Consider the following 25,005-nt stretch of genomic DNA (forward strand, 5'->3'; position numbering starts at 1 on the left):
AGAAATGGTTTTAATAATGCGTGTTGCTACTATTGATCCCAATATGAGCTTGTAACTGTCTCGTCATCGACCAAATCGGACGGTCTCGTTCTCCCAGTGGGATGTTGTGCCATTATAATATTGGACCAGTCACTTCCAGTTGATCAAGAGACTGTGGGCACACTTGGCAACTGCAGACACCCCTCAAGCAAGAATGTCATGCAGTCCAATTTGTGCAAGTGATGTTGTAGGCCTGAAATGTAGCTGTGACAACAGGTGCATGGTGTGAATGGGTGTTGTCATCGAAAAAGATGAAGTTGGAACCTTGTTGGGCTCGAGGGATGACCACATGCATAATGATTTCATCCCTGTATTTGACACCAGTCACATCACCCCCTCTGAATGATGACTAGATCAGTTATTCAGCCTACTTGAATGCCAGCCCATACCATCAGGGTGCCCCCACAAAACCAATCATACTGCCTAATGGCATAATGAGCCAAATTGATCCCCTCGTCTTAACACATCACTACTTCAAATGTTGGAAAAAAATCTAGATGCGTCGGTGAAAAGAAAAGAACATGGTATTGTTCTTTTCAACATGGTACGATTCTGAATGCTTTGGTTTCAACCACGTGAAGCCGAGCCAGGTGTGAGGCAGGAGCACCAGCCCAGAGGAGAGAACAGTATTCCATTGAGCTGCGGATGAAAGCCTTGTATGTGGTGAAGAGCTCAGGTGTGCCAAGGAAGGACTTCGCACGACGGAGGATTCCCAGTCGGCGACTGGCTTTGGAGGCCAGCTTGGAAATGTGGTTTTCCCAGGAAAGATCATGGCAGATAGTGAGACCCAAAAGCTTGAGTGACAGAACTTCTTCAAGAGGATTGTTCAGAAAGTAGATGGGCGCCATTGATGATGTTTTGTCGCCCATTACATGAGCTGCTGTTGATCGCAGAGTTAAGGGCGTGCAGAACAGGGGATCTTCTGGACCTCAGTGAAACCTGTTCAAAACAGTCTGGGTCAAAATTTGATGGTCGATTGCTCTTTGCAGTTCATCCTGGAGCGATTGTGCTGTTGATGGAGTTACTACTGGCACAAGTAACAAGATAACTACTTTCACAAAGGATGACTTGAACGTGACCTCTCCGTGAACTGTCCAGTCTAATGGCTCCTTGCCAGTGAATTGACTCCGATCAACATTGTATTGGGCAGCAATCGCAGTCTGAATCGACCTACCCCCGACCCCTCTCTCCATTGAACCATCCCGATGACCTAAACCAACTCATTTGGTGTTGAATGATGCCCATATACTTCTAAACAGACTTTGACGACATGGATCACCAATTTATATAGGATGTTGATGCAGGTCATGTGCAGACATCTACACAGACAGATTGTGCAGGCGATGTGATGCACATACACATTTCCAGGATTGATCAGTTCAGGTGACGATAATGGTCAGATTACCTGTGGCACATCCAATTTCCGGATTGGGATTATTTTCTCAATGACCATGGTTTGCCTACACACGACAAATTAATTTCTAAACTGCGAAACCATAGCTTGTTTCAGTTTGAAAAGTTGTTGCTTGATTTTTATTCTTATTTTTGGTGAGTACACGTATATAGACAATGTAAGGTGGCCCAATAGATGACGACGTTCACTTTACTTTGCAGGTTAAAAGCTATGATAGTGCCATATATCGCATTATATAAAGGCGATCTTGTATAAAATAAAATATGTTCAGTGCAATTTTGGACATGTAACAGTCCCATTTTCATCAAAGGGAAAGCTAAATTCGGCCCCAGTATTGTGCCGTGCTTTAAACGACTTTTATTGCATTTGTGGAACTAGTCATACCCGCTCCCACGGGGAGCGAAATATGGTGTCAATACCTGCTCCCTGCTCTAGGTCCTGTTTCTTATTCGTGTGACAGACAGACGGACGCATCTCCTTTTAGTAAAAGTAACACCCGTTCTTGCCGGGAGCGAAAAAAAGGTGTCAATAACTGCTCCCTCACTGGCAGGAATTGGCTGGTTAAACTACTTGCATTATTCTCAGTGTACAAGTGAAAATCGCAAGTGGTCTTCCCATTTTCCCAGAGCAGGGGGATTATTTTGCACCCAGGACCTGACCCTGGGTACCCCGAGCACATATGCAAGATTTGGAGGAGATTGGCCCAGCCGTTTTCGATTTACTAACTATCAGACATACATACATGCATGCACATAAAATCACAGAGTTAACACATACAGAGAATTGCCTTATTTTAGTATGATATGCGCTTAGACTGAGGCAAACAATAGTTCATGCAGGAAGTTGCAACTTCCCATACTACCAATGTTGTCTTCGACTTTACACGATTGCATAATTTCCCTCAAGATTCCAGACAGGCTCCTTTTTGTATTCTGGTGTCAGAAAAACAAAGGTAAAAAGAAAAAGTTGGGTGAATGGAAAAACAGGACAAGAACACAGATGCACCACTGCATGAAAGGAGTTGCAGGTGTAAGACAACTGAGTAAGTGTATAAAAGGTCATAGTCAAAATTGAGAGACCATGTGGTGGTGTGCAGCAGACTCAAAGGCCAACAGCAAAAAACACGTGCTCTCAACTGTCAGTTAACGTATCCATGCCCCCCACCTCCTGGACTGTCCGAGATGGCCTTGATCTCCTATTTAAGACCGATGGGATCCAGCCATTGTTGACACAGTCGAAGCGGCATATCTAGGGTCTAACGACCTAGGCAGAAGTTAATCTGAAGTCCAGAGATCAGAGTAGGAATATATGTGAGTCAGTCTCGTGCGATTATCGATTTAATGACTTTGCTCATGATGAAGAGAAGGCTGACCAGTCTAACTGCAAAGTAATCAATACACAACCCATAACAAGGGAAGGCAGGGGGTAGGACGGAGGAGGGCTTAGACATTGAGGGCTTGTTGACCCAAACCATTTGAACTGCTGGAGGTTGTAGAATGTGGGGAAATCCATATGAGGCAGATGATCATCAGTGCAAGGGAAAACAAGATGGATGTTTATTGGTTCTGTGTATCTGAATAGACACTATAAAGGTGCCTATATGAAGCCCACCGAGTGGATCGAGGATGCATCATGTGGACTGCAAATTATCTAGTTTTTATGATTGAAGCACTGTTGCTATCGGATTTCGGTAGCAGTCGAGGAGTCAAGACTGGCAGGAATTTCTGCACATTGGCAGGAGGAAAGTTCACATGCTGGAGGTAGTTCTCAGTGAATAGTAGTAGGATGGGGATAGGAAGAGAGATTTAGAACCTTGGTGTTTTCCCAAAGAGAAACCGTGAAGGTGCTCAGCTTTAGCAAGAACAGTGTCTACCATAATGCCTTCCTTCAAAAGTGAAGGAACAGATGAGGCACATGTACCAGGATGAACTCATCAAATGGCATATTTTTGTTGATGGTGAGACATATGAAAGATCAGACCTCAGGTGAGCCAGATGATGGGCATGTTTGAGGATTGAAAATCGTACTGGCATGTCTGAGGATTGAAAAGGCCACTGGTTCCCATTGTTGAGGAATGCTTTCCAGGAAGAAATGTCTGCCTTAATGTATGGGCTACGGTATCAGGGATAGCAAGATGTCTGAAATTGTGAGAGAGGGTAATGATGCCAAATTTATGTCGAGCATTGTCTACGTCCAAAGACAGAGATTGGTGACAAGTATTTGGGAGAGATGGTGGACTGCAGGCAAGACCAATTAAAGCTGTGATCGATACAGCAGCACTGTGGCTGTTTCCTGAAGACAGCCTGAGAAACACTTTCAAGAGTACAAGATTTAAGGAGCTAAAGGGGGCTGAGGAAGAGCATTAATGTTTGGAGATAAAGTAGGACATGTTTAAGGAAGCAGTATGGGAGGTGCGAAGTAAAATATGGGTTGGGAATTTAACAGGTTGGGTAGTGACCGAAATGCTGCAACACCTTCAGAAGTGGTTTGAGGACACCATGGGGCAGAGTTTGAGGACTGATGCCAAAACAGATGAAATGGTGGCTGTTGTCACCACATATTTGGAACAGAGTCAAATAGAAGGGAGTCAAAGTTTGTTGAGAGCCTCGTAAGCCATCACCACAGTTGGGAGGACAGTTGACTATGCACATGAAGACATTGCTGTGGAGAAAGACACTGATCCAGAGTTACTCTACAGGGATTTTAGAGGATAGGACTTGCAGGGAACCATTCCCTTGGTAGATAGAGACTGAACGCCACCACCACCATTGTTAGTGTCGAGTCTGTCACTGAAGTACAAGGTCTAACGAGGGAGGGAGCTAACTTTGGGATATAGGGAGGGTTAGAGGATGCAAATCTGGATGAACAGGTGTGGTGAAGTGACGAATGTCGAGGCTTGCCCATAGTCCAGTCTTAAATTACAGAAAATCATTTCCTGTGAGGTCAATGGAAGAGTCAAATCTTTCCACAAAGGCCACAAAAAACCCTTATTAAGCTGAAAGCAAAAAGTGTTGGAATTTCACAACTCTACGCATTAATCAATAAATTGTTATGAAAGGACATTCGTAACTCTGTGTCGCAGAGTAACGATTCATTTTATTTATTGGTTGGCGGAAGTGCAGAGGCAAACTTGGTGGTCACATTGAACATGTTCTTCACAACAAATAAATCTCCAAATAATATTGTTCATATTTGATAAATACATCGCTGCATCTTACACATTAAAACTTTTTAAACACAAGTTGCGAATGTCATCATTTTGTGGGCCACCTTGTACGAATGAATTTTGCGACACAAACGCACACGAATGAAGAAATGTACATGAATGAAGGAGATGAAGACGTAACTTAACATACAGAATCTTGCATTATTAAAGAGTACTTTTTCAAATGTGTGTATTCATTCTAAAGCACAAAAAGAAAACTTTTTTTGCACGAAAGACTTTTGATTTACCTTTGTGTGGTAATGAGGATTTGGCCTTTATCCCAAAAAAAGAAAAAAGAAAAAAATGCAGGTGTTCCTCAAAACTCACCTAGTTAAGACACCACAGGAAAGTATTCAGTTTTTGTTTTCCCTGCAGAGGCAGCATGTTACATAAATTCTGCCATGAATGTAAGTGCACAGTACAGCAGCCCACCCCTCCCCAATCCCACCCCCCCTACCTCCGCCTTTCCCAGCTAACAGTTCACACCTTCCTTTTGTAGGTATTTTCATTCACATGCCTGAGATACATTGGACCTATGGTCCAAGAAGGGAGAACAGAAAAAAAAGAAAAAAGACAGACGGGTGTCCCTACTTCAAAGTAACCTGCTAAATGTTCGACATTTGCTGTGGAGTAAGGATAGAGCAGCAATCATGGAAGCCATCCATCAAGCTCTTCAATCCATTGTCTTCAAAAGGCATCGCTTGGACCAAGTTTGCCCAAGTATTGGGGCATGGGATGGGTTATGATCTCAATGTGGGGGGTACAAACTCGTGCAGGATGCTGCGTGCAATGTGAAGGTCACCGTGTGCGATCGTGAGTGCTCGTTCAACATCCGTTCTCTCATAACCCTCCAAGGACAACGCTGCCACAGCCGTGGGCCAGTTGTGAGATGGTGTCTGGGCCGGTTCTGTCGTTTGTGCAGGGCTACGGTCACCGCTGGTACGTCGAGGAAGGGGTCGAGGTGGACGATCTGGCACCACTAGTGGAAATGGCAGGAAAGTGATTAAAATTACAATATAAGGGTAATTGATTAAATAAATAACAAGTACAGATACATTCAAAGTAAACCGCCCCCATGCCAAATAAATAAATAACATTCTCCAGCGTACGACTTGGGCGCCCGGCAATACCGCCACGCAACACATGGAGATGGAATTGGGAGAGAGTGGTGTACAATAATTGATTGATTAATTGCGTAATTAAAATAGGTAAATAGTAATCGAAAATAATAAATTTCTTATTCAATTGGCTAACAGCATGATGAAAGCACCAGTATTTCATACGAATCTGTAACTTTTTAAATATTAGTGAAATAAATAATCGAGGAAAAAATAATTAATCGTTTAATTGATTGATCAATAAATGATCAATTGATTAATCAATAAATCAAAAATTATATTTACAGCCAAATCACTGGGTCATTGTCATGTCTAAATATCAGCTGCCTCGCTCAAAAGGTGCCTGATATATTGCCCAGATGAGAAAGAAAATAAATAAGTACTTAATAAATCGGAAAAAATTAAGGAATTAATCAATTAATTAATTAATAAAAATTAAAAAAAATACTGATTTTGCCAAAGCACGTGCTCTCCATTGTGCCCAAATTTAATTTGCGAGCTCAAAGGATGGCTGAGATATCGCCCGGACAAACAAGAAAACAAACAAGGACAGAAACATTCAAAGTACACCGCCCCCATGCCAAATAATTAAATAACATATCCTCGAGTGTGCGGCAATGCCAGGGTGCCCTTGGCACCCGGCGATGCTGCCATGCAGCACATAGAGATGGTATTGGCAGGGAGAGGTGTACAATAATTGATTGATTAATTGCGTAATTAAAATAAATAATCATTAAATAATTAATTTCTTAATCAATTGGCTACAGCATACCAAAACCACCAGTGTTTCATTCGAAGCTGTAACTTTTTGAAGATTAATGAAATAATTAATTAATCAAAAAAATATTGAATAATCAATAATTTAAAAATATCATTTTATAGCCAAATCACTTGGTCACTGTCGTATCCAAATATCAGCTTCCTAGTGCAAAAGTTGCCTTAGATATTGCCCAGATGAGAAAGAAAATAAATAAATGATTAATAAATCGATAATAATTAAGTAATTCATCAAATAATTGATCAATCAAAGAACGTGAAGGAATCAAAGAACCATTTTTGCCAAAGAACATGCTCACGAGTATGCCCAAATTTCAGCTTCTTGGCTCAAATAATGGCTGATAAAGTGACTGGACAAACAAACAAACGGAGTGAAAACTAAGTACTCCTATTCGGCGCCCCCTACGTTGCCTGGTGATGATGTCATGCAGTGCCTGGAGATGGAATAGGAAAGAAACGGTGTACAACAAACAAACAGAGTGAAAACTGAGCACTCCCTTTCGGCGTGCGTCATTTCCGGGCCCTCTTCCGTGCCCGGTGATGACGTCATGCAGCGCCTGGAGATGGCATACGAAAGGAGCGGTGTACAGAAACTTGCATTGCTCCACTCCACCCTACTCCCCACCAAATAATGGCATAAAACAAGGGATTCGCAACTTTCTCCTGCCATGTAGCCATTGTTACGGATTCGTAACTTCCGTTATTGTGGTTTTCACCCACTTGACGTAGCTCTGATATTAGGTACTATTATTATCTTCAAAAGGTTTATGATTCAGGAACGGTTATTTAAAGTTAAAAAGGCTAACTTTAAAATGATACAGGAAACCGAACCGGAAGAGAGGAAGGAAGAGGGAGAAGCGGCGCGAGCAAAGTCGGAGAAGACGCGTGACGTCAGCGCTCCATAACGAGCAAGGTCTACCGACAGTTGCGAGGGAATTTTGAGTTCCTTGAAAGGACATCCGGCGATAGGAATTATCGCTTGAGGGGAGAAATCTGCGAAGTCAGATTTGGGCGCTGTGATTCCGACGAATGCTCGCCTCGTCGCATCGGCTCAAGCAGGAGCCATCAGCCATTTTGAACCCCGTGCTTCGGATACCAACGAAGGTTTTGCCTCGCGTCATCTTCACACCAACATCCTACCGTCGGTCGGGGATGTGTGTGTGCGACCGCTTCGTCTCCAATGATGTTGCGGGTTGCTGAGTGAGCGTTGAAGGTGCACCTCTGGAGGGCGCCTTTGTACAGTTTGGCGGGGCAATCTCCAAGGCCAACTGTACGCGCTTTGGATATCGACTGGAGAGCGAGATTCGGGCTTCGACCACTGGAGCAAATCACATACGCCTTGGAAAAGGTTATAGAGACATTGAGGAGTGTCCTTTCACTCGCTGGCAGTGCAGTGAGTTACCGGACTTTATTAATGGTAAATAGAGTGCACTCTTAATGGCCATTTGTTGTACTGTGATTCCTGTGTATGATTTCTAATACAATTTTGTTCATTTGTAATCATTGGTGTGGTTTCACTATTGATTTTCAACACAGGGTAACATATTTTTCTGCCGGGGCTCCTCTCGGGGTTCGGAGGTTACCGAGACCAGGAGATTGTAGAGGACTCCGTAACAGAAATTGGGGGCTCGTCCGGGATTTAATTCCATAAAAACGTCCATTTGGGATTGATCCAGATAGAAATTGGGGGTTTGTACTGTGGAAACATTGGGGGGCTTTGCTTTGCTGATTAAATTCCCTAAATCTCGGACGGTGGATTAAATTCCCTAAATTTCATCCGGGAAAGAATTCCCTAGCATTCCCAAATTTTCCAATTTGGGAAATTTTTCAACATTCCCAAATTTTTCAAAAAACAAAAAAAATTTTTTGGGGGGGAAATTTCTTGTGTGAAGGTTAACAGGTGTTAACGGATAGTCACCATGGAGTTTGACGCAGAGAAGTTTACAGCGACCCCGAGTGAGACAGTTCCGAGTGTTACTAAAATCGGAACTCTTGAGATTGGCCAAACATTTTAGCTTGGAGGTCCGAGCGAAAATGAAGAAAACAGAGATGCAGACAGTGGTGATAGAATCTATGGTGGAACTAGGAACATGGAGAGAGGGAGCCTTGGATTGGTTACCAGAAGAACAAGAAAATGTGGAGCTCCAAAAAACGGAGATGCAATTGCAGAGCCAGGAAAGGTTAAAAGCACAGGAAAGAGAACTCCAAGAAAGGTTAGAAGAGAAAAAAAGCAGAGGAAAGGAGAGTTGAAAGAGAACTCCAGGAAAGGTGAGAAGACAAAAAAAGCAGAGGAAAGGAGAGCTGCAAGAGAACTCGAAGCAGAGGAGAGAAAAGCCGAAAGGGAGTTAAAGGACCGTGAATTGGCGCGTCAGCAGAAAATTAAAGTCAAGGAGCTGGAGTTAATGAGAGAACGGGGAGAGGTACCATCCATGCTGACTGGTTCGACACCTAGCCAGAACACATGGGATGTTGGCAGACATGTTAGCATGGTTCCACTCTTCAATGAAAAGGAGGTAGCCAAGTTTTTTTTACACTTTGAGAAAGTGGCTCGAATGCTTAAATGGCCGGAGGAGTCCTGGACCATGTTAGTGCAAAGTGTTCTGGTGGGTAAAGCTCAAGATATTTATTCAGCTGTACCGATTGAGCAATGTGCAGATTATGAGATAGTGAAGAAGACCATTCTTAAAGCCTATGAATTGGTCCCTGAAGATTACCGACAAAAATTCCGGAATGCCAGGAAGAGGGAGAGTGAGACCCATGTGGAGTTTGCCAGAATGCAAGAAACCATGTTTGATCGGTGGTGTGATTCAAAAGGAGTTGGGAAAGACTTCGAACTACTGCGACAATTGATCCTGGTGGAGGAATTCCAACAGTGTGTCAACGAGGACATTAAAGTTCATCTGGAGGAAAGGAAAGTACCAAAGCTGTATGAGGCAGCAGCCATGGCTGATGACTATGCCTTAACCCACAGGATGGGGTTCCACAAACCTAACTTCTCGCCTAGACCGAGCCAGGGGAGCTATGGCACCTCAGGGGCGGAGAACGAAAATTCATGGGGGCGGCCTCGAGATGAATATGAGGACCACTCTGATACCACGACTTCTAGGAATCCGAAGATAGCAGTTCCAAGGCAGACCTACCCTCCGGGGGGCTCGAGACAAACCACGAGGTTCTCCTCCGGGCCTACTTACGCTTTTTGCCATAAACCTGGACATTTGATGTCCCACTGTTATGCTCTGGGAAAGGAAAATCAGGAGCGGAGTTCGACTAGTACCACTCCGAATGCAATGGCAAATGTGAGTAATCGCCCTCAAAAGGGTTACCAACCATTTATTTCAGAGGGGTTTGTGTCACTGGATGGAGCCTCGACTAACCGGAGACCTGTTAGGGTATTGAGGGACACCGGAGCACATCAATCTTTAATGCTGGAAGGCATCTTGCCATTGTCAGAAGAGACGGCAACTGGTGATAGGGTTCGTTTACAGGGGATTGGTGGCTGTGTTAGAGCTCCACTTCATGCCATCCATTTGGAGTCCGATGTGGTGTCAGGACCGGTCACCGTAGGTTTACAAGCCACTCTTCCTGTAGAGGGAGTATCTGTTGTTATCGGGAACGATTTGGCCAGTGGTCAAGTTTATGGTAACCCGATGGTTGTTAAAAAGCCCAGTAGGGAAAATAACACCACCCCAGTTAGGGATGGTGACAAATTTGGCAAGTTATTTGTAGGTGGACTGAACTTCAAAACAAAGGAAAATGTTCTGGAGTCTGCCTTCAGCAAATATGGACCGCTTTTGGAAGTTCTGCTGATAAAAGACAGGGAGACACAAAAGTCAAGAGGGTTTGGCTTGGTCACGTTTGAAAACTCAAAGGACACCAGAGATGCAGAAAAGGATCTGAATAGCAAGGAGTTGGAGGGTCGGACCATAACAGTAGGGAAGGCATTTCATAGGTGTCGTGGGGGCTACAGAAGAGGACAACGGAGTAGTAGTTTTGGTGGTGGCCGCAATTGATATTATTGTGGAGGCTCCCAGAGTTACGGCAGCTCCCGAAGGAAGGATTGTCAGAGTAGTGGCCGAGAAGGAGACCGCTATTCATGTGACTACAGTGACAAGCAGTCCCACCGTAATTATTATGAAAGTTCGGAAAAGTTGAAGCACTGAATGCTGCGGAGCCGCCGAGCCAAGATTCCTACATGGATTAACCGTGAACGTTCCTAAAGGCGTCCATGTAGTGAATACTTCCAGGCCTCACCACCCAACCACCATGGAACCTGGCTTTCAGCTCGGCCTCCCGGGGAAAAGTGCTGTTGACTTGCTTGACTTTGGATTTTGATCACAGCCCCTTAACCTTCATTCAAAAGAAACTAAGAAAAAAAAAATCAGAGGGTGCTGAGATGGAGTTTGGCTTTGCAGGAGTCCAACTGGGAAATTGAACCTGTAAAGGGCAGGGACAATGTCGTGGTTGACGCTTGGTCCCGAGTAAATGAACTTTGGCAATCTCTGTAAGTTGTTTGAAGTTTTGTTGCTTTATTTTTGGGAGATGTTGATAATTGTCAAGGATTAGGATTGTCTTGTCTTTCGGATTGTCTTTCAATCCTGACAAATCTCATACTCTTACGATGTCTCTCCGAAAAGACCAACTGGACAACCCTCCCATCCACTTTCTGAATAATCCTCTCCAAGAAGTTCTGTCACTCAAGCTTTTGGGTCTCACTATCTGCCATGATCTTTCCTGGGAAAACCACATTTCAAATCTGGCCTCCAAAGCCAGTCGCCGACTGGGCATCCTCCGTCGTGCGAAGTCCTTCCTTGGCACACCTGAGCTCCTCACCACATACAAGGCTTTCATCCACAGCTCAATGGAATACTGCTCTCCCCTCTGGGCTGGTGCTCCTGCCTCACACCTAGCTCGTCTTCACGCTGTTGAAACCAAAGCATTCAGAATCATTGGAATCTCCCGCGATGAAGCTAACTCCAAGGGCCTCTCACTCACTCACCACAGGCAGGTTGGTGGTCTTTCCGTCTTCTACCGACTCCTCTCTGGCCTTGCCCCCCCAGCTCTCTCTGGGCTCTGTCCCGCAAATATTCCTACAGGTCGCACAAGATCTGCCTGCAACTCTCTTATGGTTAAACTGCCAAAATCAAGACTCTCTGCTCACCTTCACTCCTTCATTCCTCTTTTCTCCCGCCTCTGGAACAAACTCCCTCACTCTCTTCAATTCCACTCCACCCTCCAGGTCTTTAAAACAGCTGTTCACCACCATCTCTTATCTTCCCCCATCCAAAACCTTGATCTTTTCTACCGCCGGTAATTCACCCCAGAGTCCTTGCAGTGTTCATATGTTTTATTCCTCTCCCACCTACCCCCAAGTCCTCCCGATGTCCCTGCTCTCAAATGTTGTGTTTGTGTCCTTCCCCCTCTTCCCCCTCTCTTTTGTGTCCTTCCCCCTCTCTCCCCATCTTGTCTGCTGCTCCCCTTGTTTTTTGTGTTTTGTGTGTCAGTTTGTCTTTTTGTGTGATAAATGTTAGCTTTTTCACGAGCCTCGATCTTGTATACAAAAAAAAAGAAAAAAAAAGGGGGCAAAATAATGACCGATTAGCATTTTAAAAAACTAAAAGTGCTTTAAAATGACTAGAGAAATACCCGTGCCATGCACGGGTGTGAGGCCGGAAGCAAACAGGCAATGCAGATACGGTGAATGCTAAAGCATGAAACCAATAAATTCCACATTCCTGTAGCACCTTCAGTCACACGTCAGACATGGACAGCAAGTTCGTGAAGGACTTCCAAGAAAAAAGTACCCGTTCGCAAACAAACGGGTATGTTCACGTATAGAAACATCGATCGTGGGTCCGTGGCGAATCTGCATATGGCGATGGCAAAATATCAGAAATTGAAGGCTTTTTATTTTAAACGATTCATATAAACATCCGTTGAATCATATCTCATGCAAATCATCAAAATCTAAACAGTATCTTTAGAATTTCAACAAAAGCCAGATCACTGTTCATATCGGTAATATTATTCCATCGTGTTTCAAATCGTGATCGATACACTATGATCATGATGATCTTGATCGTGAATCGTGATCGATAATCGTGTTCACAATCGCTATGACGTATGTACTCCCGATACGTGTACCAAATTCCCGATACGTGTAACTGTACCAAATCAACAGTTAAAAGGATTTTGAGCCGATAGGTGTTACGGCCTTGGCAAGATCGATGGAGACAGCGATCTGTTAGATCTGATCCTCCTTCATGCCGAAGTGCAGATCCTTCTTCATGCCACATCCGATCGATGCAGCCGTGCAGCGATCGGTGCAGTCGTTTGTGTGGCACACGGTGCAGCGATCGGTGCAAACGTGGACTCCCACACTGCCACATCCTGCTGATACTTGCTCCCGCATGACGTTATTTTCCCGGGTGCCGCACAAACGGCCGCACCGATCGGGATTTAACGGATGTTCATATAAATCGTTGAAAATAAAAAAAGCCTTCAATTTCCGATATTTCGCCTTTTCATTTGGGCCTCCCAATTGAAGTCCCGCCCATAGGGCGGGTACCTTTGCTCGACGTAAGAAGACGTCACAATGAACGTCATGCAAACGCGAATGTTATGCGGGAGTCCAAACCTGAGAATGCTGGAGACCAAAGCTGAAATTGGGAAAACTAAAGAGCCTATTTTACTCCTGGGGATCCCAGGATTATCCACACAAAATATCTTTGCGATCGGTTCAGCAGTTTTTACGGTACCTTCGAACAGGCAGACAGACATTTGGTGAATTATCGTAAGATTGTGGGAAATACCATTAGTGACCCTGTGCTACCTATGTTTTTGTAGTTGTAAAAATAATTTTTTTGGGATACAAAATGGAGGCTCGTGTAAGAACTAAAGAGATGTGATAAACAAATAATAATCTCAGAAAGGAAGACGACTTTAACAACAAGAAAACACGAGAACCATCTTGCGTTCTTCCAACCAATGAATGGCCACCATTCTTCAAGAAAGGAACAGATATTCTTTGACATTAAGCACGAATGACAGAGTGAGTTCCGAATTTCAAACAAAGAAACTTATTGAGGAAACATCATTGTATAAAAGCAAACCACCCAAGATTAAAAGATCTGCACTCCACGGAATTATTATTAGTGGAGTCCGGTACCATGCAGCAAACTGTGCGAGTGATCATCTTCAGTCATTCGCACAAAAGAATGAATGAGATTGTTCATTTAATATTTTTACCTCCACCACCAAAGGTGGATGGAGGCCATATTTTCACCCCTGTCTGTCCGTTTGTTTGTGAACAAGATATCTCAAAAGGTTGTGGACCAATTCGGATGAAATTTGGCAGAGATGTCGCGTATGTGACAAGGAGAAAATGATTACATTTTGGTGAAGATCCGGATTCGGATCCGGCTACTAGAATTTTTAAAGTGATTCTTTACCATTGGGAAATAGGGCCAAAAACTACACATAGCAAGATATCTCAAAAAGTTGTGGATGGATTTGGACGAAACTTGGTGGACAGCTTGGGTGTCTGACAAGGACAACATGATTAGATTTTGGTGAAGATACGGATCCGGCTAGTAGAATTTTTTTTAAAGTGATTCTTCACCATTGAGTGATATGGCCAACCAGGTGGAGATATGCTCTCAACTGAGTGCCGTTCTAGTTCTGTCGTTATCCTTCTTCCCCCATTTTTCATTCATTTAATTTCCCCTTCCTTTCTCTTGGTGGGATTACTTTGGCAGCATTTCTTTCCAGAGCACATTCATATCCATCCCACAATGCCTCAAGGACATCAGTGAAGCAAAGTTTGCACTGTAATTACGTGTGGAACAAACCAGGTTGGCCAAAGAGATTACAACCCAACTCCCCCACTATCTCCAGCCACACCCTCTTCCCAAACATTAAATTATCCCTAAAATTATGTTCCATAAAATAACGACATGAGATCTTGTCAACTTTTTGTTCAATTATGTCCTTGAATTTGAAGCAATATGACAAGTATATAGGTAACTGTCCAATCCAACAAACGATGATCTCCAACTTATCAAATGGCTCCAAACAGGATACCAAGCAACTTATCAAATGGCTCCAAACAGGATATCAAGCAACTTATCAAATGGCTCCAAACAGGATATCAAGCAACTTATCAAATTGCTCCAAACAGTATACCAAGCAACTTATCAAATGGCTCCAAACAGGATACCAAGCAACTTATCAAATGGCTCCAAACAGGATACCAAGCAACTTATCAAATTGCTCCAAACAGGATACCAAGCAACTTATCAAATGGCTCCAAACAGGATACCAAGCAACTTATCAAATGGCTCCAAACAGGATATCAAGCAACTTATCAAATGGCTCCAAACAGGATATCAAGCAACTTATCAAATTGCTCCAAACAGTATACCAAGCAACTTATCAAATGGCTCCAAACAGGATACCAAGCAACTTATCAAATGGCTCCAAACAGGATACCAAGCAACTTATCAAATGACTCCAAACAGGATACCAAGCAACTTATCAAATGGCTCCAAACAGGATACCAAGCAACTTATCAAATTGCTCCAAACAGGATACCAAGCAACTTATCAAATTGCTCCAAACAGGATACCAAGCAACTTATCAAATTGCTCCAAACAGGATACCAAGCAACTTATCAAATGGCTCCAAACAGGATACCAAGCAACTTATCAAATTGCTCCAAACAGGATACCAAGCAACTTATCAAATGGCTACAAACAGGATACCAAGCAACTTATCAAATTGCTCCAAACAGGATACCAAGCAACTTATCAAATGGCTCCAAACAGGATACCAAGCAACTTATCAAATGGCTCCAAACAGGATATCAAGCAACTTATCAAATGGCTCCAAACAGGATATCAAGCAACTTATCAAATTGCTCCAAACAGTATACCAAGCAACTTATCAAATGGCTCCAAACAGGATACCAAGCAACTTATCAAATGGCTCCAAACAGGATACCAAGCAACTTATCAAATGACTCCAAACAGGATACCAAGCAACTTATCAAATGGCTCCAAACAGGATACCAAGCAACTTATCAAATTGCTCCAAACAGGATACCAAGCAACTTATCAAATTGCTCCAAACAGGATACCAAGCAACTTATCAAATTGCTCCAAACAGGATACCAAGCAACTTATCAAATGGCTCCAAACAGGATACCAAGCAACTTATCAAATTGCTCCAAACAGGATACCAAGCAACTTATCAAATGGCTACAAACAGGATACCAAGCAACTTATCAAATTGCTCCAAACAGGATACCAAGCAACTTATCAAATTGCTCCAAACAGGATACCAAGCAACTTATCAAATGGCTCCAAACAGGATACCAAGCAACTTATCAAATGGCTCCAAACAGGATAACAAGCAACTTATCAAATGGCTCCAAACAGGATACCAAGCAACTTATCAAATTGCTCCAAACAGGATACCAAGCAACTTATCAAATGGCTCCAAACAGGATACCAAGCAACTTATCAAATGGCTCCAAACAGGATACCAAGCAACTTATCAAATGGCTCCAAACAGGATACCAAGCAACTTATCACATGGCTCCAAACAGGATACCGAGCAACTTATCACATGGCTCCAAACAGGATACCGAGCAACTTATCAAATGGCTCCAAACAGTATACCGAGCAACTTATCAAATGGCTCCAAACAGGATACCAAGCAACTTATCAAATTGCTCCAAACAGTATACCAAGCAACTTATCAAATTGCTCCAAACAGTATACCAAGCAACTTATCAAATGGCTCCAAACAGGATAACAAGCAACTTATCAAATGGCTCCAAACAGGATACCAAGCAACTTATCAAATTGCTCCAAACAGGATACAAAGCAACTTATCAAATGGCTCTAAACAGGATACCAAGCAACTTATCAAATTGCTCCAAACAGGATACCAAGCAACTTATCAAATGGCTCCAAACAGGATACCAAGCAACTTATCAAATTGCTCCAAACAGGATAACAAGCAACTCATCAAATGGCTCCAAACAGGATAACAAGCAACTCATCAAATGGCTCCAAACAGGATAACAAGCAACTCATCAAATGGCTCCAAACAGGATAACAAGCAACTCATCAAATTGCTCCAAACAGGATAACAAGCAACTCATCCAATGGCTCCAAACAGGTTAACAAGCAACTTATCAAATTGCTCCAAACATGATACGCAGCAAATCAAATGGCTCCAAACAGGATACCAAGCAACTCATCAAATGGATCCAAACAGGATAACAAGCAAATCAAATGGCTCCAAACAGGATACCAAGCAACTCATCAAATGGCTCCAAACAGGATAACAAGGAACTCATCAAATGGTTCCAAACAGGATACCAAGCAACTCATCAAATGGCTCCAAACAGGATAACAAGAAACTCATCAAATGGCTCCAAACAGGATACCCAGCAACTATTCAAATGGCTCCAAACAGGATACCAAGCAACTCATCAAATGGCTCCAAACAGGATAACAAGCAAATCAAATGGCTCCAAACAGGATAACAAGCAACTCATCAAATGGCTCCCAACAGGATAACAAGCAACTCATTAAATGGCTCCAAACAGGATACCAAGCAACTCATCAAATGGATCCAAACAGGATAACAAGCAAATCAAATGGCTCCAAACAGGATAACAAGCAACTCATCAAATGGCTCCAAACAGGATACCAAGCAACTCATCAAATGGCTCCAAACAGGATAACAAGCAAATCAAATGGCTCCAAACAGGATAACAAGGAACTCATCAAATGGTTCCAAACAGGATACCAAGCAAATCAAATGGCTCCAAACAGGATAACAAGAAACTCATCAAATGGCTCCAAACAGGATACCCAGCAACTATTCAAATGGCTCCAAACAGGATACCAAGCAACTCATCAAATGGCTCCAAACAGGATAACAAGCAAATCAAATGGCTCCAAACAGGATACCAAGCAACTCATCAAATGGCTCCAAACAGGATAACAAGCAACTCGTCAAATGGCTCCAAACAGGATAACAAGCAACTCATTAAATGGCTCCAAACAGGATAACAAGCAACTCATCAAATGGCTCCAAACAGGATAACAAGCAACTCATCAAATGGCTCCAAACAGGATAACAAGCAACTCATCCAATGGCTCCAAACAGGATACCCAGCAACTAATCAAATGGCTCCAAACAGGATAACAAGAAACTCATCAAATGGCTCCAAACACGATACCAAGCAACTCATCAAATGGCTCCAAACAGGATAACAAGCAACTCATCCAATGGCTCCAAACAGGATAACAAGAAACTCATCAAATGGCTCCAAACAGGATACCCAGCAACTAATCAAATGGCTCCAAACAGGATAACAAGAAACTCATCAAATGGCTCCAAACAGGATACCAAGCAACTCATCAAATGGCTCCAAACAGGATAACAAGAAACTCATCAAATGGCTCCAAACAGGATAACAAGCAACTCATCAAATTGCTCCAACCACGATACCAAGAATCTTATCAAATTGCTCCAAAAAGGATAACAAGAAACTCATCAAATGGCTCCAAACAGGACACCGAGCAACTTATCAAATGGCTCCAAACAGGATACCAAGCAACTCATCAAATGGCTCCAAACAGTATACCCAGCAACTTATCAAATTGTTCCAAACAGTATACCCAGCAACTTATCAAATTGCTCCAAACAGGATACCCAGCAACTTATTAAATGGTTCCAAACAGGATACCCAGCAACTTATCAAATGGTTCCAAACAGGATACCCAGCAACTTATTAAATGGTTCGAAACAGGATACCCAGCAACTTATCAAATGGTTCCAAACAGGATACCCAGCAACTTATTAAATGGTTCCAAACAAGATACCCAGCAACTTATCAAATGGTTCCAAACAGGATACCCAGCAACTTATTAAATGGTTCCAAACAGGAAACCCAGCAACTTATCAAATGGTTCCAAGCAGGATACCCAGCAACTTATTAAATGGTTCCAAACAGGATACCCAGCAACTTATTAAATGGTTCCAAACAGGATACCCAGCAACTTATTAAATGGTTCCAAACAGGATACCCAGCAACTTATTAAATGGTTCCAAACAGGATACCCAGCAACTTATTAAATGGTTCCAAACAGGATACCCAGCAACTTATTAAATGGTTCCAAACAGGATACCCAGAAAATTTAATGGTTCCAAACAGGATACCCAGCAACTTATTAAATGGTTCCAAACAGGATACCCAGCAACTTATTAAATGGTTCCAAACAGGAAACCCACCAACTTATTAAATGGTTCCAAACAGGAAACCCAGCAACTTATCAAATGGTTCCAAACAGGATACCAAGAAACTTATCAAATGGTTCCAAACAGGATACCCAGAAGCTTATTAAATGGTTCCAAACAGGATACCCAGAAACTTATTAAATGGTTCCAAACAGGATACCCAGAAACTTATTAAATGGTTCCAAACAGGATACCCAGCAACTTATCAAATGGTTCCAAACAGGATACCCAGCAACTCATTAAATGGTTCCAAACAGGATACCCAGCAACTCATTAAATGGTTCCAAACAGGATACCCAGCAACTTATTAAATGGTTCCAAACAGGATACCCAGCAACTTATTAAATGGTTCCAAACAGGATACCCAGAAAATTAAATGGTTCCAAACAGGATACCCAGCAACTTATTAAATGGTTCCAAACAGGATACCCAGCAACTTATTAAATGGTTCCAAACAGGAAACCCAGCAACTTATCAAATGGTTCCAAACAGGATACCCAGAAACTTATCAAATGGTTCCAAACAGGATACCCAGAAACTTATTAAATGGTTCCAAACAGGATACCCAGAAACTTATCAAATGGTTCCAAACAGGATACCCAGAAACTTATTAAATGGTTCCAAACAGGATACCCAGAAACTTATTAAATGGTTCCAAACAGGATACACAGAAACTTATCAAATGGTTCCAAACAGGATACCCAGCAACTTATTAAATGGTTCCAAACAAGATACCCAGCAACTTATCAAATGGTTCCAAACAGGATACCCAGCAACTTATTAAATGGTTCCAAACAGGATACCCAGCAACTTATTAAATGGTTCCAAACAAGATACCCAGAAACTTATTAAATGGTTCCAAACAGGAAACCCAGCAACTTATCAAATGGTTCCAAGCAGGATACCCAGCAACTTATTAAATGGTTCCAAACAGGATACCCAGCAACTTATTAAATGGTTCCAAACAGGATACCCAGCAACTTATTAAATGGTTCCAAACAGGATACCCAGCAACTTATTAAATGGTTCCAAACAGGATACCCAGCAACTTATCAAATGGTTCCAAGCAGGATACCCAGAAACTTATCAAATGGTTCCAAGCAGGATACCCAGCAACTTATCAAATGGTTCCAAACAGGATACCCAGAAACTTATTAAATGGTCCCAAACAGGATACCCAGCAACTTATTAAATGGTTCCAAACAAGATACCCAGAAACTTATTAAATGGTTCCAAACAGGATACCCAGCAACTTATTAAATGGTTCCAAACAAGATACACAGAAACTTATTAAATGGTTCTAAACAGGATACCCAGCAACTTATTAAATGGTTCCAAACAGGATACCCATAAACTTATTAAATGGTTCCAAGCAGGATACCCAGCAACTTATTAAATGGTTCCAAACAAGATACCCAGAAACTTATCAAATGGTTCCAAACAGGATACCCAGCAACTTATTAAATGGTTCCAAACAGGAAACCCAGCAACTTATCAAATGGTTCCAAACAGGATACCCAGCAACTTATAAAATGGTTCCAAACAGGATACCCAGCAACTTATTAAATGGTTCCAAACAAGATACACAGAAACTTATTAAATGGTCCCAAACAGGATACCCAGCAACTTATTAAATGGTTCCAAACAAGATACACAGAAACTTATTAAATGGTCCCAAACAGGATACCCAGCAACTTATTAAATGGTTCCAAACAAGATACCCAGAAACTTATCAAATGGTTCCAAACAGGATACCCAGCAACTTATTAAATGGTTCCAAACAGGATACCCAGCAACTTATTAAATGGTTCCAAACAGGATACCCAGCAACTTATTAAATGGTTCCAAACAGGATACCCAGCAACTTATTAAATGGTTCCAAACAGGAAACCCAGCAACTTATCAAATGGTTCCAAACAGGATACCCAGCAACTTATTAAATGGTTCCAAACAGGATACCCAGCAACTTATTAAATGGTTCCAAACAAGATACACAGAAACTTATTAAATGGTTCCAAACAGGATACCCAGCAACTTATTAAATGGTTCCAAACAGGATACCCAGCTGGCTTATAAATGAAGGAGGAATTAAAAAGAATTACTAAATCAAAGCACCATGATTAGACACCGCCATCTCGACGGGACGGTGTGGGGCAGACAACTCAGCCATTCGGCATCGCCGTGGCACTGTGCGCAGAGCGGCAGTTGGGACATCATAATCATCTGAAGAAGGAGGGTGGATGTACAGAAAGAAGCAGGGGAGGAGGGGGGTCGAGAATGGAAAATGGCAAAGTGATAAATTAATGGAGTCGTAGTTCTTGTATTGAACTATATAGTCAGGTTCACTATGTTTTTTCGTTCAAAATTTTTGGAGATTAGCAAAACTATACATTTTTGGAATATTCAGAGCATGAGGAATCCAAAAATTAATGTTTACATTTGCGTAGACACCTTTGCGAAAATGACACTCAGGACAGTGATGAAGATCTGTAAAAGCATATTCCTGAACGGTATAGACCTCGTAGATCCTGTGTATAGGACTTATAGTTCAATCTGATACTACCTATAACTTCCTATAACAACCTATAACTTCAAAGGACTTGCAATATCATGTATTATGTAATACAGTTATATCACAAATATAAAGACAATGGTTTTCAATTACCTTTGTTTGTTGCTTTTCTATAATCCTGAGCACTATTTTGAGGCCTTTATTGGATTCCTTGACCCAGAAAACATAGGATTAGCATATTTAATTAAGTCTCTAGGTTGACTAGAAGCCGAGATGGCGCAAAATATGTATTTTATGGCGGCCATTTTCAAAATCCAAAATGGCGGCCATGCAGGTGTCTGTGCAAATGCCAACATTGATTTTCAGATTCTCCATGCTCTGAAGATTCCCAAAATGTACAGGTTTGCTAATCCCAAAATTTTGAAAGAAATTATATTTGTTAACATAGTGAACCTGACTAATAAATCACAATTTTGAACTTGAATACAGTCATGGAAATCATTTCATTATTTGTTTGTGTGAAATCTTACAGCAAAATGCCCCCCCCCCCCCCTCCCAAAAAAATTTAATCTTGCCCTCCACTGAGATAAAGTAAAGAGGAGATGTCAAATAGTCCATGTCGTGAAAATCAAGCGCAGACACGACTTTCCTCTGTGTAGGCTTTAATATCATTTAGATCGGCAATATTTCCTGTAACAATACATGCAAACAATAGGCATTAAATCAGAGCATTCAAGCACAGCAAAGGTAGCTTCGATATAACAATGGTTAATGCAGCGCAGCGTTTGGGGCGTACATACCATTCAACTACTGGATAATGTCACAGTGAGTCCCGCCGAAGTGTCCGCACGCCCCGCGTGTCCTGGGTCTTATAGACGGCCCCTTTTCGTGGCGAGCACCCCCCCCCCTGGGTTCACCTTGGTATAATTTCACTACATTCTCCCCGTCGTTAAAACAAGACTACCGCTCGGCAGTTCGCAGGCAAGCATCAGCAATAAATGAAAGGGTCACGTCAATCCACGTCAGTCGGACCACCCGTAGCGGTCGGGGCGGCGAACCTCCCTGCCAGTTCGTGTTCGGAATCTACCGGGCACGGCGTCCCCAAGCCCGGAGTCCCCCGCGTCGGAATAGCCGCCGGAGGTCGGAGTCGGAGGGGGCGCCCCTGCGCCTTCGGGCACGGGAGCGGGGGACGACGGGAGTAACAGTGGTAGTTCCATAGGGGAAGCTTCGATAGAGTCCATAGACTCGTAGACGGGTTCGTCGATATCCCTGTCGTCGTCCCCACATGGGCGAGATGGCGAACGGAGACAGTAGACTCGCGGCCATCCGCCGTTAACACGCGGGCATGCTCGGGATTAGCCTGGAGGACCTGCACCTTGTCAACAAGGGGGTCGTACTTGCTAGTGCGAACCGCTCGTTTGAGATAGGCGGGCCCCGGTTCAGCGAGCCAGCTGGGTAAAGACTGGATACTGCCGGAGCTTCTAGGGTGGTGGAACAGTCGTTCGTGAGGAGTCTGGTTGGTGGCAGTACATAGGAGAGCCCGGATCGAGTTTAGAGCGGCAGGCAGCGACCACGCCCATTTATCGAGGCCTCGGCCGAGGGTCCGAAGGCTTAGCATGACGGCCCGCCATATAATCCCATTAAAGCGTTCGATCTGTCCGTTAGCTTGGGGCCGGTACGGGGTGGTGTAGCTCGAAGCGACATTATTTTGGAGCAAGTAGCCCCTCACTTCCTGGGACAGGAACACCGCACCCCGATCGGTATGCACGTAGGCCGGATATCCGAACATAGAAAACAAATTCTGAAGGCACCGAATAACCGTGGCAGCCGACATATCCCCGCACGTGTAAGCAAAGGGGAATCGGGAATACTCATCGACGATAGTGAGCAGATAGCGAGAGTTGCTCGACATTGGCAGCGGCCCTTTGAAGTCCATCGCCAAGCGCTCCCACGGTCTAGTAGCCCTAACGAGTGTCCCCAGGGGAGGGCTATAAAAACGCGGTTTGAGTTCCGCACAGACCGCGCAATCACGGCAGATGCGGCGGATGTCCTCCATCGAGTATGGCAGATTGCCCGCGCGCACAAAATGCGCGAAGCGCGTTACCCCGGGATGACACATAGTGCTGTGCAAAGTGCGCAGCCCCTCCAAAGTTACGACCCCCGCGCAAGTGGCCGGCCTCGATAAGGCGTCAGCGACCAGGTTATCCTTCCCCGGGCGGTATTTGATGGTGTAGCAGAAGTCGGCGAGTTCGATACGCCAGCGGGTGATTTTCTCATTCTTAATGCGCTGAGCATGTAAGGTGTCGTACATAAACGCAACACTCTGTTGGTCCGTGATAATTTGGAAACTCCGCCCAAGCAGATACGGCCGCCATCGCCGAATAGATTCGACGATCGCGTACGCTTCCTTTTCGACGGACGAATGCCTCCGCTCGGCGGAGGTGAGAGTCCGCGAGAAGAAAGCCACAGGGCGGCCTCCTTGGGAGAGGGTTGCCGCTATCGCATGGTCCGAGGCATCACTCTCCAAAACGAAAGAGGCACTCTCGTCAATCGTTGCGACAGCGGCGCCAGCAATGTCGACTTTAAGGCCCTCGAAGGCCGCCAGGGCGGCCGGGCCCATGGGGAAAGTGTCGCAGGCCACGAGGGGGCGGAGCTTAGCAGAGAAATTTTGCACCCACTTCGAGTAGTGGGCGAACAGCCCTAGAGCGCGTTTCAGCGAAGCCCGATTGCTAGGCGGAGCCATATCGAGCAAAGGGCGCAGACGCTCCTTATCTGGAGAGACGGAGCCATGGGTCACGGTGTACCCCAGAAGGTCTACCGTGCGTAGAGAGTATTGACACTTCGCCTCATTCATGGTTAAGCGATATTTCCGCGCAACCTCGAGGAAGCGTTTTAGATTAGCGTCGTGATGCGCCTGGTCGTACCCACAAACCGTAAGATTGTCCAGATAGACAAAGACATCCGTCAAATGCTCCTTCGCAACGAGGTCATCCATAGCTCTCTGAAAACAAGCGACGCCGTTCGTTACCCCAAAAGGAAGTCTCGTGAACTGGTACAACCGCTGACCCGATTCAAAGGCCGTAAAGACGCGATCAGCCCTAGAGATGGGGACTTGATGATACGCACTACGTAGATCGAGAGTGCTATAAACGGAATACAGGGCCACCTGGCGTACCAGGGCGTCCATCCCCGGTAATGGGTAGGCATCCAGCTGTGTAAAGCGATTAATCGTTTGCGAATAGTCGATTACCATTCGCCTGCGGTGAGCCTCACTCCGCACCACTAAGACTTGGGCCCTCCACGGAGACCTACTGTGTTCTATGATACCGTCCTTCAAGAGCAGGGCCGTTTCTTCCGCAATGAATTGCGCGTCCGCGCGAGAGTAGCGCCGCGATTTGATGGCCACAGGGGTACAATCAGTGGTCAGGTTGGGGAACAGTGAGAGTGGCTCCATGTCCATTTGAGCGAGGGCACACACAGCGAGCGTGTCCGGCCCTCCGAAGTCCATCTCTAAACGACCATGCCGCTTAAGGAAATCAAGTCCTAACAGAACGTCAGCGCATAAGGCCGGTAATACCATGAGATACACGTCCGGGAACGTGCGTCCATTTATCACAAGTTTCAA

The 25,005-nt window shown here is 43.9% G+C and overlaps 1 protein-coding gene across 5 annotated transcripts in view; it reads right to left on the reverse strand.

Moving 5' to 3' along the window:
• Positions 1 to 4,537: 4,537 nt before the first annotated feature.
• Positions 4,538 to 25,005, reverse strand: part of LOC137412113 (E3 ubiquitin-protein ligase CBL-B-B) — a 130,515-nt gene continuing 110,047 nt past the window's right edge. For 3 of the 5 annotated variants that reach the window (XM_068097363.2, XM_068097366.2, XM_068097365.2), the window contains 2 exons: positions 20,984 to 21,091; positions 5,249 to 5,637 (listed from right to left, as the gene is read on the reverse strand). In XM_068097363.2, the coding sequence (XP_067953464.2) occupies positions 5,399 to 5,637; positions 20,984 to 21,091 (347 nt within the window). In that variant the 3' untranslated portion in view covers positions 5,249 to 5,398. Of the gene's footprint in view, positions 5,638 to 20,983; positions 21,092 to 25,005 lie in introns of all 5 variants that reach the window. The other 2 variants (XM_068097364.2, XM_068097362.2) reach the window with 1 other exon arrangement.

Source organism: Myxine glutinosa, chromosome 7, assembly GCF_964187855.1.
Source record: "Myxine glutinosa chromosome 7, kmMyxGlut1.1, whole genome shotgun sequence".
NCBI lineage: Eukaryota > Metazoa > Chordata > Myxini > Myxiniformes > Myxinidae > Myxine > Myxine glutinosa.